This window comes from Candoia aspera, chromosome 5 (genome assembly GCF_035149785.1).
Source record: "Candoia aspera isolate rCanAsp1 chromosome 5, rCanAsp1.hap2, whole genome shotgun sequence".
Lineage (NCBI taxonomy): Eukaryota > Metazoa > Chordata > Lepidosauria > Squamata > Boidae > Candoia > Candoia aspera.
Genome location: NC_086157.1, coordinates 63,172,939 through 63,188,887, shown reverse-complemented (window position 1 = coordinate 63,188,887; position 15,949 = coordinate 63,172,939). Strand labels below are relative to the sequence as shown.

At 39.9% G+C, this 15,949-nt stretch overlaps 1 protein-coding gene across 1 annotated transcript in view; it reads right to left on the bottom strand.

Moving 5' to 3' along the window:
- Positions 1 to 2,928, bottom strand: part of PAXBP1 (PAX3 and PAX7 binding protein 1) — a 35,122-nt gene extending 32,194 nt beyond the window's left edge. The window contains exon 1 of the mRNA XM_063305424.1: positions 2,318 to 2,928. Coding sequence (XP_063161494.1) covers positions 2,318 to 2,777 — 460 coding nt within the window. The 5' untranslated portion in view covers positions 2,778 to 2,928. The remainder of the gene's footprint in view (positions 1 to 2,317) is intronic.
- Between the last annotated feature and the right edge of the window lie 13,021 nt (positions 2,929 to 15,949).

The window sequence follows — 15,949 nt, the reverse complement described above, 5'->3', positions numbered from 1 at the left end:
CATTCATAACTATCACTTGTTCAGCGCCATCGTAAGTTCCAATGGTCACTGAACAAGTGGTTGTTAAATGAGGACCACCGTTATCGTATCTGATATAAAATACCTAAAATAGAATATTAAATATTAATAAAACATCTCAAATATTTGTTTTTAAATAGTATTTTTTATCAAAAATTACAACTGCAAAGATAAAAACTAATACAAACAAAAAAGAAAAAGAAAAAATGGAAGGTGCAGAAAAGAAAAAAAAGTAAGAATATGGTATACAAAAAAAATAAATATATAAAGAAATTACTTCCCCCTTCATCACAAATATAAACGATTTTATTAACTTATCACCTTCTCTTAAAATACAACAAATAAATAATCTCTTCTTCCCATATCCCATCCCTTATCTATAAACCTTGTCATTTCAGTCCTGATCAGCAAAAGTCCATTAAAGGTTACCAGAGATAACATATTTATTTTAAGTTTGACCAAATAAACCACCTTTATATTCTTTCCTTTTACCAATCTTGATCTTTAGTCCATTCAAATAATGTCTTACAACTTGATTTCTTTTCATTTTTTATTTGTCCCTTCTCACAAAATTCTTCAAAGCTTTAACAAGAATCTTTTGTAAATCCAATATAGGAAAATTATCCAGGTCACTTCCTTGGTTTGTTATTTGTATATCCCTTTTTAATTATTAAGACATCAGCTAGTTTTGTTTGTATGTCCAGTGTAGCATCTTTTCCCATATTATTCTTGTAAGCCTGTCATTCTTAAATCCACTTTCAGATCAGTCTCAATCTTGTCAGGTAAAACTTGTTCCTCTTCCATAACATCTTTTAAACAGAGTGTATCTATAGAGGCAGACACTCTTAAAATTAACTTCCAGGCCCATTGTTCAAAAATATCCTTCAATATGTCCAACATTAAAATATATTGCTTCATTCTGTATTAGTAAGTCAAACTTACTAACGTTCTTCTCCTTTAATTGTAATCTTTAGTTCCTTCTTTTTCCCTCTAGTGTCCAACCCTCAAAGTCTCACCCTATCATTTAAAAAAAAATAAATCAAAAATTCAAAAAAGGATTTTCCCACAGAAAGGATTCTTATAATTTCCAAAATCTTATTTCAAATCCATCTGAACCCTTAGTCTGTTTGTAACTTTCCAAAATCAAAGTTCTAATCACCCTTTTGCTGTTTATTCAAAAAAAAAATTGTTTAAGTCCTTAAACTTGTATTCAAAACTTCTTTTGCTCAGGATTGAAGGAAACTCACCCTGTATTTTCAAACTTGTTGATCCAAAGGTAGCTGAAAAGCAGTTAACAGTCAATTTCCAAAAGTGATTAGAAAAGTTAGTATGCAAACCCAGTGTCCTTAAAGGTGCTGACCATGTTTTGAGCAAAATGGCTATTCCCTCATCTCCCAGAGAAATAAACGCACCAGAAACTGCTATTTTGTGGTCTCCTCACGCACCAGAAACTGCTATTTTGTGGTCTCCTCAAGAGGAGCAACTGTATGAGCACTTGTGGGCAATCTCAAGTCCTCTCCTTGGAGCTGCCTTCAGTTTGCCATTTCTTCCCCAGAAGTCCAAAACACCACAAATGTTTGTGATAAGTTTCAGTCTCTTCTTTGAGAATATAACATGATTCTTATCCTCCTTCCACTCCCCCTGCTGACATTTCATTGATAACTGCAATATTTAACCTAGACATTTTGGATCTCAAGCACATGTGTTTTCCACACCTGCAAAACAATTCTCATACATATGAAGAATAAATCCCAAATTTTGCTAAACACATACATGACACGATTTTTGCCACACACATCCTCTAAATATGCTGAACTGTATCTCTCAGTAATAGCGATATGAGTTAGAGCCCAACATGTCTAGAAAGCACCTGCCTGGAGAAGAAAGATCCCTATAGATCAGTGTTCTTCAACCTTGGCAATTTCAAGATGTGCGGATTTCCAACTCCCAGAATTCCCCAGCCAGCAAGAGTTGGAAGTCCATACATCTTAAAGTTGCCAAGGTTGAAAAACACTGATGCAGATTGTGCTTTTTTTAAATGGGATTGCTTCCAAGAAAAAGAAACAGCTTGTGAAAGAGACCGAGTTTCAAATAAGCAAGAAGGAAAAAATCAGGAGTTGAGGTGGCGTGTTTGGAGAAGCCTAATACCTCTGAGTAATGGGTTCATCGAGCTTTAATGTGACCAGCACAAGCGCTCATATACGGGGTGGAGGTGCAGGAGAGAAATAAAGCACTAGGCCCCGTGAAAAAAGAGGGAGACTAGACCTCCTGAAAAATAAGCCGGGCCACGCGTGCTTACCCTCTTCCTCGTCCTGGAAGCTGAGAAGACTGAGGCTTCCGCGGGGCACACCAGGCGCGGCAACCGATTCTTTGCCCTTTTTCCGCTCCTTCGACTTAGAAACAGCGGACACGTGCCCGTTGTTCCCCAGTGGCAGCTGCTGCGAAGGCGGCGGCGGGACAAGCGCAAGCGGGGGTGGCGGCGGCTGCAAGTCTGGGGCCGGCAAACCGGGGCCTCCCCGGCCCACCACCTCAGCATTGCTAAAAGCGAAGCCTCCACCGGACGAGGAGACGAGAGGGACGCAGCCTGTCGGAAGCGGCAGCAGCGGTGGCTTAGGAGCTGGCAGATCGGTCTCCGCCGCAGGCCCATCACCTCCTGGCGGCGGCGGCGGCTGCGACTGTAACGCCTCATCTCTTTCTTCGTCGTCGTCCTCAGACTCGTTCCGCTTCCGCACGTTCACGCGCCGCGCCTTGCGAAACATTTTTCTTCGACCAAAACGCCGCCGCTGCGGGAAGCTTTGAAGAAGCAGCGGGGGAAGACAAGCGCGAAAAAGCAACAACCGCAACGGCTCCAAGAGCGCGCACGCCGCGACTCACTCCTCGTTCACTCCCCGCCGCTGCAGCAAGAGCATCGTCAGCGCCCAGAAGTCATCACAGCGCCCTCTACTGTACACCGCCAATTTGACTCTTACCCTCTTCGCCGTCATGGACAGAGGAAGAAACATCCGACATGACTGTACCGTCGAGTTCCCCTTGTGGATAGAGCGCCTCGCTATACCATAGACTGAGGCAAGAGTCACCGCCAGGATGGTGGTTAAAGTCGGCCATTTTGGGACTGAAAAAAAAGTAGGTGGGGAAAGGAGAGGAAGGCCTGTGACGTGAGTGGTCCCGTGGCAACGGATGTGAAAGGGCGGGAAAATGACCACTGAACAGAATGTTCGAAAGAAAGGCTTTAGAATTTCGTAAGGTGGTGTTAGACTTACGAAGAGAGGGATCCGGCGGACGCCGCTATTTCGAAGGGTGGCGAAGTTGCACTTGTGATCAGTCACTCGTCTTACACTGTAACGAAATGAAAAAAACGACGAAGGTTTTCGCAATATCCTTGTTTCGTTTAATATACTAAATAACATACAATACATACTTGTTCCTTTCCGGGTAAGCAGGAAGGGGTTTTGCAAATCGCTGGGAACTCAATAGTAAGCAATAATGGTTACTCCTTCTTTTGGAGTGTGCTACATCACTAAAACCTTGGTTTAATGGACTTTATTTTATTTATTTTATTTTATTACTCATATTTAGCCACCGCCCATCTCCCCCAGAAGAGGGACTCTGGGCGGTTTACAATAAAATTCCCCATAAAACATAAACATTAAAATCACACAAAACAATTATAATAAAATCCAATAAATAAATAAAATCCAAGAGAAATGTAAAATCCAGGCTGGTGGGAGGGACTCTAGGGTGCGAGCCATCCCCAAGAATGGTTATTCACTTTCCTGTCCCAGGCGAGACGGCAAAACCAGGTCTTCAGGGCCTTCCGGGTCAGGAGAGAAGGGGCTGATTATTAGAACTGATAAAATTTGGTTCAGACTTCATTATCATTTAAGAGTAATGTCAGTTAAATCGAGGGTTTATCTGTTAAAACAAGTTTTTAGTGCAAAGGTTGCCATGTACAACAATTTTGTAATACAAATGATGTAATTTCAGGTTTAATGACATCTGCCCTCCAGAACAATCGGCTGTATTAAAATTTTATAATACACTTCCTTGTGTTTCAGGACTTTTGGGGGTGGTGCCTTTGAGACAGTCCTGACTCCTGGTGACCTGGCCAGGTCCATGCACTTTTCTTGGCAACATTTTCAGAAGTGTCTTGTCTTTGACTCCTTCAAAGTCATACAGCTGGCATCATGTCTAAGGCAGGATTAGAACTCATGGTCCCAGGATTACATCATTTTGCGAACCAAAAATGAATGAGAATGGTATTTGTTTGCTGAATACTTAGGAAAAAATCAATTTGTTTTTAATGCATGGTTGATGCATACACCATAACAAAGGAATGAATATAAAAGCATAATTATTTGTGAAAAAGGTTAAGAGAATTAATGAAAAATTCAAAGGTGATAGGAGGTTCTGAATGTGGGACAGACTATTACTTGGTAGTATCAAGAGTGGTTCTTCAGAAAAAATGGAAAGAAAAGGAAAAAAGTGAAAACAAACAAAAGTAAAAATAGAGTAAGTGCTGAAAGCGAAAGTATGAGTCTTAAAAAAAAACCAATTGATCTCCCATTAGAATGAATGTAAAATGGAAGTAAAGAGGCTATGGAAGCTGCTTGAAACAGAATGAAAAAAAAATGTTGCATAGTGCCACAGAAGTGTGTAAAGTTATTAATGGAAAGTCTGAAAAAGAATGTGTGGTGGAATTATGGAACGAAAGAGGTTATAGATGAGAAAATACATAAAAGGGAACATTCCCTTAATATGTGCATGCAAAATATTGTAGAATGTGTACCAAAAGATAAAAATGCAAATAATGTAACCAAAGAGAGAATGGAATAGTTTTAAGATTAAAAAGGAAAGGAAATACTAAACAAATATCAAGCAGTGAAAGAATTAAAAATAAAAACAGTAAAATGGTTTGTGATGAAAATGAACTGAGACAATGCTGGAAGGGGTATTTGAATGGGGATGATAATGTTATGTCAAAGAGTGAAAGTGAAATGAATATTACAAATGCTAATGTTCTATAAAAAAAATTAGAAGGAAGTCCTAAAGGCTGTAGGAATCTAGAAAAGTAATAAAGCTGCAGATGTAGGTGGCATATGTGAAGAAGTATTAAAACATGACTGTGGTTTACTTAGAGGATTGTGCAACTTATTTAACATGTATGAAGAGTGTAACCATGCCTTCTGTGTAGAAGAATGTTGTCATTGGTTCTTTATACAAAAGAAAAAAACAAGATAAATGCAAAAAATGAAGGGAGATTAATTTGTTAGGTGGGCTTGGAAAGGTACTTGGCAAAATTCTGATTGAAAGGGTACGAGAAATGATAATAACCAGAATTTGGGAAATGCAGTATGGCTTTATGTTGAGCATAGGTTGTGCAAGCCAAGTTTTTGTTTTTTAGCAGGTCATTAGAAATGCATAAATGTCAGAAAGAATTTATTGTATGTTATAGATTTAGGAAAAAAGATCAGATAAAGTGAATACTGTACACATAAAGTACAAAATGATTTGTACAAATATGGAGCTGAAGGTTGGTGAATATGATAGGAGTGATCATAGAATTAAGGTGTGCATGAGAATAATTTGACTGCTTAGCAGATAGTTCAAAAGTGAGCATGGATGGGTGATGTTCCTTAGATTATTTAATGTATTTATGGATAAATGTACAGGTAGTCCTTGCTTAACAACCACGTGTTCAGCAACCATTCAAAGCTACAAGGGTACTGAATGAGGAGACTTATGACCAGTCCTTGTAGTTGTGGCTGTCATAGCGTCCCTGTGGTCACATGATTGCAATTCAGGCGCTTGGCAACCAGCTTGCAATTATGATGGTAACAGCGTCCCATGTCATATGATCACCGTTTACACCTTCACTGTCAGATTTGGACAAGCTGTCCTGGCCAACTAGACTGGACATGGGAGAGGTGTGAGCAAGCTCTATTTATTCAATTTTATTTCACTACACTGAATTGAACAGACTAATCTGGAATAAGCACGAATTAACAATCTTGCACCTGAAACAGGCTCTTCCAGACTCGTGGCAGGGAAATCTGATGACAGCTAGCTTGGTCTCACAGAGTTAAAAGGCGCAATCGCAAGGCAAGGCAAGGCAAGGCAGGCGGTCTTAAGATAAAGGCTGGAGCATCGCTGACACTGATCTTCAGACTGCATTCAGCTCAGCAGCAAGGCAAGGCAGAAGCTCAGCGCAGAGGCAGTACAGCAGTAGAACTGGAAGTGAAGACTGGTGGCTCAGCTGTCAGGCGAGGCAAGAGGCAGTGCAGTGGCAGGGCAAGGAGCAGAGGCAGGAGGCTTGGAGGTGTTGGAATCTGGTGGGGAAGTTCTGGCAGGCAAGGTAAGGAGGTCGGCTGGGACAGCGCTGAAGCCATTAGTGGCCTGCTAGAACCACGTAATGGAGCAGAGGATATCACAACAGATGAGCTGTGCACAGAAAAAGAATATTCTCTTAGCTTTAATGAGCATGTCAGAGAAACACAGGTTATTGATCAGAGTCCCTCTGGTGGAGGGAGATGGGCAGCGACAAATCAGATAAACAAATAAATAAATAAGCAAAATCTTATACACTTAGCTCTCCCAAGCATAAAGAATTACATGCTTAGACATAGTAGGTTCAAAGGTAAAGTAAAAAGAGTCCTACTGACTTTTATTCTTGGTTCTGTTATATCCATCTCTGGTGGAAAAATGATGTTCCTTGTTTCTTCTGTTTTTTAACTATACTTAGTGATCTCTTAGCCCTATAGCTGCTAAGAGCTGCATGGGAGAAGGGGCTAAGTACATGGCTTTTGGCCCAGGATGGAGACAGAAGCAAACCATGCTTCTTCTCTGATGGTGAAGGAGGAAGAGAGAGAAAGAGGAAGTGGGAGTGGCAACAAACAGCTTCCTCTAACAAGCATGTCGAGTTGCATCCTGGGAACAAACTCAATTTACATGCTAATTGAGGCATGCTGATTTGTTAACATTTCCAACAGGTGCAATCCAAAGGCAAGGTAGAGTAGTGAGAACCGTTGTCTCTGACAACCTGTTCTTGTCCTAGGCGCCTTTTATTGTCTTGGATTTCCTACCCCTTGTGGCTGGGAACCAATAGCCTTTCGTGCTCTTGTGCTTTTTTTGCCACCCTCCTTGCTCGCACACTGATTGGCTGCTGAACCTCCTCTTCAGAGTCTTCTCCAATCAGTGGCTACTGATCTCCTTTAATTTTCACGCCTTTTTCCTTCTCAACTGTCAGTTCTCGTGCCATTGCAACCGTCGGCTCCACCTCCTCTGCATCGGAGCCAGCCTCAGCCACCATCCTTACACAAACAAAGTCAATGGGGAAGCTGGCAGGAGGTCGCAAATGGCGATCATGTGATGTCTTGCTTAATGACCATGCGAGATTTGCTTAACAATGGCAACCGGAACTGCCATAAGTGCCATTTTAAGTCAGTGTGGTCACATGACATCGTACTTTACCATCCATGTCACTTAGCGATGGAGCTGCCTGTCCCAATTACCATCATTAAGTGAGGACTACCTTTATAAGGAATTTTAGATGTGTATTGGTTGAGATTGTGAATGTCTGTGTACTTATGTATGCAGGTGATGCCATGCTTCTGGCTGAAAACTGAAATGATTTGGGGCAACTATTAGATTGTACGACATTTGTAATGACATTTGAGGTGTGAATGGGAGTATTCTTTTTGTAAACTGATGATAAGGAACATAACCCATAACTGCTCATTGTTGAACCATTTGCTAAACAATCAATTTATTGCCATGCATACCTTATTTCTATGGTGTTTCACTTGTATCACAATTGCACAAATTTGGAGTTGAATCTGAATGATTTGCAGCAAATGTTAAATTGTACAATGCATCAAGGAGTATGGATCTGAAAATTAATGCAATGAGGAGAAAAATAGTTGTTCCTTGAGGCATTATTCAGTCTTACAGAATGCAAATCAAGAAAAATAGAGTGAGCAATTTCTAGTTTTATTTATATATATGTGTTTGTATATATGTATATGTGTGTGTGTGTGTGTGTGTGTGTGTGTGTGTGTATTAAAAAAAAATTCCCTTCTCACCCCTATGGGTGGTATGTGTCTTCTTCAACCTCGGGTCCTCTGCCAGAGGCCTGGGCGTTTGAGGGTTCTGCGCAGTATCTTAGCTGTTCCTAGCACTGCACTCTTCTGGACAGAGAGCTCTGATGTTGTTCCTGGGATCTGTTGGAGCCAGTCTCCCAGCTTGGGGGTCATAGCCCCAAGTGCCCCTACCACCACTGGGACCACTTTGGCCTTCACTTTCCACATCCTCTCTAGTTCCTCCTTCAGGCCCTGGTACTTCTCCAGCTTCTCATACTCCTTCCTGATGTTGTTGTCACTTGGCACCGCTACATCTATCACCATCGCTGTCTTCTGGTGCTTGTCTATTACCATGATGTCTGGTTGATTGGCTAGTACCTGCCTGTCTGTCTGGATCTGGAAGTCCCACAGGATCTTAGCCCTGTCATTCTCCACAACCTTCTGTGAAATCTCCCATCTGGAGTTGGGAGGGTCTAGCCTATGCACTGTGCAGATGTTCCTGTACACAATGCCAGCTACTTGGTTGTGCCGTTCAGTGTATGCTGTTCCTGCCTGCATCTTACACCCTCCCACTATGTGTTGGACTGTTTCTGAGGCCTCTCTGCACAGTCTGTACCTTGGGTTCTGTCTAGTGTGGTAGACCCCTGCTTCTGTGGATCTGGTGCTTAGTGCCTGTCCTTGTGCTGCTATGATCAGTGCCTCAGTGTTGTCTTTTAGTCCAGCCCTTTCCAGCCACTGGTAGGATTTCCCACTGTCAGCCACCTCAGCTATCTTTCGATGGTACATCCCATGCAGGGTCTTGTCTTGCCATGGCACTTCCTTTGCTTGATCTTCCTTCCATATCTGCTGCTGCCTCAGGCATTCTCTCAACAGCTCATCTTTAGGGGCCATCTTACTGATGTACTCCTGGATGCTCTGGGTTTCATCCAGGACAGTGGCTTGGACGCTCACCAGACCCTGCCCTCCCTCTTTCCACCTGGTATAAAGTCTCTGGGTGTTGGACTTGGGGTGGGAGCCTCCATATATTGTGAGGAGTTTCTGGGTCTTCACATCGGCAGCCTCCATGTCCTCCTTTGGTCAGTTCACTATACCGGCAGGGTATCTGATGATTGGCAGGACATACATGTTGATGGCATGGATCTTGTTCTTCCCATTGAGCTGGCTCTTCAGGACCTGTCTTATCCTTTGGTGGTACTTGGTTGTTGCTGTCTTCCTTGCCCCATCATGGTTCCCATGTGTCTGTGGGATACCAACGTACTTGTAGCTGGTCTGTATGTCTGCTATGTGGCCTGCTGGTAGCTCCACCCCATCAGCCTTAACTACCTTCCCTTTCTTTACTACCATCCGACCATACTTCTCCAGTCCAAATGACATCCCAATGTCCTCACTGTAGATCTGTGTCAGGTGGATCAGTGAGTCGATGTCTCATTCACCCTTAGCATACAGCTTGATGTCATCCATGTAGAGGCGATGGCTGATGGTAGTTCCACTCTTGAACTTGTATCCATATCCAGTTCTTGTGATAATCTGGCTGAGGGGGTTCAAGCAGAACAACAGTGGGGACAGTATATCACCTTGGTATGTGCCACACTTGATGGCCACTTGTGCAAGTTGCCTTGAGTTGACTTCCAATGTTGTCTTCCACAGTCCTATTGAGTTCTTGAGGAAGGTCCTGTTGACTTTGTATAGTGCCAGGCATTCATAGATCTATCTGTGTGGCATTGAGTTGTAGGCTTTCCTGTAGTCAATCCAGGCCGTGCTCAGATTGGTCTGTCTAGACCTTGAGTCTCAGGTGACTGCTCTATCTATGAGCAGCTGCTGTTTGGGGCCTCTGCTGTTCCCAATGCCCTTCTGAGCTGTGCTCATGTACTGACCTATGTGGTCCTGCAGGTTGGCGGCTATGATGCCTGATAGGACTTTCCATGTTGTGGGGAGGCAGGTTATTGGCCCGTAGTTGGATGGTGTTGTTCCCTTGTTGGGGTCTTTCATGATCAACACTGTCCTACCTTGTGTTAGCTAGTCTGGGTGTGAGCCTGCTGCTAGCAGCTGATTCATATGTGTTGCTAGGCATTCATGCACTGCTGTTAGTTTCTTTAGCCAGTAGGTGTGGATCATGTCTGGGCCAGGTGCTGTCCAGCTTTTCATGTTCTTGACCCGCTGTTGGATGTCTGCTACTGTGATGGTGACTGGTTCCTGCTCTGGGAGATTTCTGTGATCTGCTCTCAGGTCCTGCAGCCACTTTGCACTGGTGTTATGTGTCTTCTCTTTCTGCCATATGTTCTTCCAGTACTGTTCAGTTTCTGGTATTGGTGGCTCTGCTGTTACTGTGTTGTTGCACTGCAGTTGGGAGTACACCTTGGATGGGTCTTCGGTGAACAGGGCATTTATCTTCTTGGCCTCTGCTTCTCTAGTGTATCTCCTTAGTCTGGTAGCCAGTGCTGTGAGCCTTTGTTTAGCAGTCTCTAGGGCTTCAGATGGAGTCAGGCCCTTGTATTTTTTCAGTAGCCAAGTCTTATCCTTAATCTCCACACCCTTCTGTAGTTCCACCAGCTGCCTAACTTCTCTCCGAGTTGCCTTGATCTTAGCCTCCAACCTCATTTTCCGGGGGGGTATGTACTCCTATTCTTCTTGATCATGTAGCCAAGCATCTCCAGGATTACAGCGGCTGTAGCGTATACTAGTTCATTGGTTTGAGTTATAGTGGTAGTAGGGATTGTCATGATGGCTCTGTTGGCATCTTCTAGCATACTATCTGATGGTACTTCTCCACTGAGCCTTGGTAATCGGTCTCGAGAGTTGATTGCAGCTAGTTTATCCATGATCTTTTGCCTCATATCAGCTGGTGTGCTCTGTAATGGAGGGGGTGGAAGTGATGTTCCAGCTTCAGGTGTTGGCTGCACCTGCAGTAGTTCTTCCAGATCTTCTTGAGTCTGGGATAATGTGTAGTTGGTCTATCTCAAGTTGTGAGAGCAGCTTCCTCTTCACTATGTTGAAGTGTTGGGTAACTAGCTGTTTCTCAGTTAGTGTGGATGCAACTCTTCTGTCCGTCCATAGTTCCCTTATGCGTTTCATATATCCCCTCTCATTAGGTCTGCTGTTGTAGTAGCATTCCATCAAGTTCAGGTTCTCTTGTCTCGTCCATGTATGGTTTGTTCCAGTAGCCCACTTATCATCAGATTGTCCTTGTTCCCCAACATCTGATGCGGACCTTGTTAATCTGGGCGATGTCCGAGCCGGCATGACTCTCTTAGTTTGTGCCACTCTCATATTTTGAGGTAGGCAGGTGAAGTGTTAGGGGGCCTTTGCCCGAGGACCCCTACTGATAAGGTAGGTACAGTCGGGATTTGAACCCCAGTCTCCCACTCCAAAGGCAGCATTCTAACCACTACACTATCCAGCTGCTTATACTATGTGAGTGAGTGAGTGAGTGTGTGTGTGTGTATAAAATCTTGGTAGAATCTTTATTAAAGACAAGAAAACGGATAGAGAAATTAAATATTGCAAATACTGGCAGAATGGTTGTTGAAAATAAAGCGTCTTTTGTGAGGAATGCAAGTTGAAAAAGCAAAGATGGCTGTGTGTAAGAGAGTGTCTCTGCTTACCTTGTTTAATGGAAGCAAGAATTGGGTATGCGAGGAGAAACATAAAAATAGGTTGAATGCAGTATGAAAAAGGTACTTGAGAAGAGTGTGTATGATACAATAAGGAGAAACAGGGTCAAGTGCATTGCCGTTATCTCATTGCATGCTGGTAAGGCCATGAGTCGTAAGTAAGAGCTTGCATGCTAGCAAAAGAAACAGAAAAAAGAAGATAAAGAATAGTCACAATTCTATCTGATTGAGAATAAAACTCTCAGAGGGAATAATTTACAGATATGTTATGCTCTGGTGCTTTTCTTTGAAAAATTAAACATATTCTTTCATTATTATTTATTTTGCCAGGTTACCCAGTATTAAATGCAGTGGAGAGTACAGTTTTGTTTTAAGGTTCTTTTTTTTAATGAATAAATTGCTGTTTCTCATTCATACTATAATCTTTTCACTGCTTCTTTAATATTTGGGATTCTGTTTTTTTATTACTAGGGGCAGCAGAATCTCAGTTGCTGATTATCCTGCTATTTCTTCTCCATGGAATAGCATAATGTAAGAGATTTAGCAATCATACAGGAGTTTTTGAAACTGTAAGTCCCTAACTGCCAAGACCACGTATCAGTTAGAAAGTGCCTTTAGAAATATTTTTGCATTTTATGCAACATAAATAAAATCTTTGTCTAACTAATTTCATTCAATGTCAATAAATCCCATCAGCAACCCAAGGTAAATCACTAAGTGATAGATATTATTAAAAACATTTTAAAAAATGGCAATTAAAAACTATATGATAAAATGAATGCAAAATTTTAAAGAAACAGTTACAACACAAGAATGGGAAGGATTATAGACTAAATCTATAAAATGTATACCAAATTATAACTTAAAGAAAATTGATACAAAATGTTCTACAGATGATATGCAAATCCATCAATAATATCTAAAATAGACAAATCATATAGTAACAAATGTTGGAAATGTTATGAAACAGAAGAAACATTTTATCACATGTGGTGGACATGAAAAAAAAACCTCCAAAGGACTGGAAAGATAAATATATATAGTACAATCAGAAAACTTCGGAATTTAAATTTGAAATGAAACCACAACGTTTCTTACTAGGTGTAATCTCAGAAAAAATCAACCAGAAACATCATAATTTAATGAGATACATGCTTACAGCAGTGTGAATAAATTTTGCTCAGCATTGGAAGAAAGATACAATACCGACAATATCTGATTGGGAACTTAAACTCGGAGAATATGGCAAAACTAGCAGTATAGATACACAATAGAAGTTCAACCAGTTTCCATACATAAAATACATGACCCAGGATGGCAAATATAATCATTTACAGTATGGCTTCTAAGGGGGCTTAAATGTCTACAATATTGTAAATTAGCAGATTTACAAAAGGCGGAAGTTAGAAACGTAACAGTTCTTTTCCCTTTTGTTTTTCCTTTTTTAAAAATTATTTTTAGTATTTTAATTCTTGTTAAATTTGTATTGCTTATCTATTTTTTTCTTTTTATTAACATGGTGCTTATTTACACACACACACACACATATATATATATAGCAATTATACAATGCAGATTTCAATACTAAATAATCACTCAAGACTGCAACATTCATTGTACAATAAATACTTTGATATAATTTGCAGCAGTTTCTTTTTTCTAATATTATACTCAGTTTAGTATGAAAAAGTCAAATAATTTTACGCTTGTAACATCGATATCCTAAATTGTAATAAAGATTGGTAGAATGTTTCTCTTTATTTCTAATATTCTCTGTTATCTAAATAACAGAATGACAATAATTTTAATTAATACTGTACAAATATCTTTGTATCGAAACAATGTAATGTATCAAGATTAACAACAATAAAATAAAAGGGAGAAAAAAAAACATATGGATAAAATAATTAGTGGGAATAATTGGAAATTTGATCATCCACTGAGTTTAGGATTGCAAACAATAATAATAATATCTCAATATTATTTGATTACCAGAATGAAAAGAAAATTATCTTATAATCATACAATTGGAAGGGACCTTGATTTTTAGTTTTGTTTTTTTTAATATTTTCGTAGATATATTCAGCTAGATTGTTTATTGAACAAAGTAAGATCAATTTTTTAAAGTCCTCAAACAATCACTTTATGTTAAACTCCTTTGCACACAGTTAATAGCCCTGTCAAATATGGCTGCTGGGTGCACATACTTGTCTTAGGCATGGAAATAAAATTCATGTGTGCATGTTTTACACAAACATTGCATTTTCATCTATGCATATAAATGTAAGTGTAGTATATTACATAAAGTGAGTTTAAAGCATCCTGTCTTTAAAACTTTGGTAGGATATGGAACAGTTCTTTAGTGTTTAGCACTGAGAAGTAACATTACTTCTCAGGCAAGAAATAATTTCTTTCAAAATCTGTATCATGAAGGTATATGATTCAAAGATTACATAACTGCAAGTTTCCAGAATCTTAAAATTTCTTTGTCAGATTGTTATATGATAAAACAAAGGACAAGTGAAGCAGGAGGCTGAAGATGTTGAAGATGAAGCCAGCATTAGTATTTTTGATGGCATCTGACTTGGTGATAAGATCTGGAGATTTTGAAAACTTGTGCACTTTTCTGATATTTGAATAGCCTTAGTAAATGCAGGTGGTCCTCATTTAATGACCACTTGTTCAGCAACCATTTGAACTTACAATAGTGCTGAACAAGTAGTAGTTACAACCGGTCCTTGTACTTATGGCCATCCCACTATCCCTGTGGTCATGTGACCTTCCCTGCCAGCTTCCAACAAGCAAACTCAATGAGGAAGTCAGCAGGAAGTTGCAAATCGTGGTCACGTGAGGTCCTCACTTAATAACCTGCATAGTCCTCACTTGACAACTGCAACTGGAACTGCCGTTGCTAAGCAGTGCAGTCGTGGTTTTTCAACTTACAACCACATTGCTTAATGATGGAATTTCTGGTCCCAATTAGCATCGTTAAATGAGGACTACCTGTGTATTTGTTCTAATATGTATTTTGGAATTTTTCTAATAACATTGCTCATTTTTATTTGTTTACATTATTTTTGTTTGAAGAATTAGTGGTATGACATTAATTTCTGATGTTCAGATCATGAAATGTCTAAATCATAATTTAAAGTTTATTTTTACTTTTAAAATAGGATAGTTACCTCTGTGCCTCCATCTGTAAACAATACAGTAATGTTTGAATGTAATGGAGTAAGACCCAACTATATAGCTCCTATACCAGTAGTTCTTGACATTTTTCTGGGAATTCAAATGTAAGTTACACACATAGCTACAAAAGCTCTAGGTCATTTTTTCCTTATTATGGGTTTTAATTATGCCTTTCTAAAATTTCAGTAATTATGATCCCACTGCCACATAATTCCTCCAATTTGGACATCTCCCGACCTCTGGGTTTGTACTAGTTATTTATTTCATCTGAATGTATTAGTTAAGCAAACTTAGCATTATCTTAATTATTCCAGTTATTATTCCAATATATTTTCTGGCATTGAATATGTATAATTTTGTGATCTTAGAGGGGCTGGAGGCTGTCAGTGGGGTGTCGGGTGGCTACATGTAACCAAGGCTGCCCATCCTTGACCTACATGTTGGCTAGAAAGAATTTTAATGTGGTTGACTGAAAAGTGGGGTTGATACATAGATACAGGAATGAGGAGCATATCATGATGGGATCTTGCAAACTTTGCATCTGTAACAGATGATTTGAATCTTTTATGCGGGATTAAATGTAGGACTTATATTTTTAGTAGTTCTTAATGGATTGTATTTCAATAACTTCTCTGACAGTGGATTTCATCAGAGAAATGTAAGTTTTGAGAAGATTGGGAGTATGGATGGGATTGTAGTAGAAGTCGGAGGGTTCACTCTACAATTAGAAGTTCACTCAGACAACACTGGATTTTAACCAGATTATGTGAAAAGTCATTAGTCAATTCCAGTTTAGATAACTCTAATTTTTAACAAAATATTTTACTTATAAAGCAAAGCAATACATTATGCAAAAACAGATTTTTGCATTTTTTTCAAAAAATGCCCGCAAGAATTTGTACAAGTTTAGAATTATGTTTCTTAAAAAAGAAATTGCAATAAACATCTGTGGCCATGTATGTATAATAGGAATAAGAAGATTCTGCAGGATTTTTCTGTTCTATAAAACAGCAACATTTTTATATTTACATTATAAAATGTAAAATGAAACCTGCT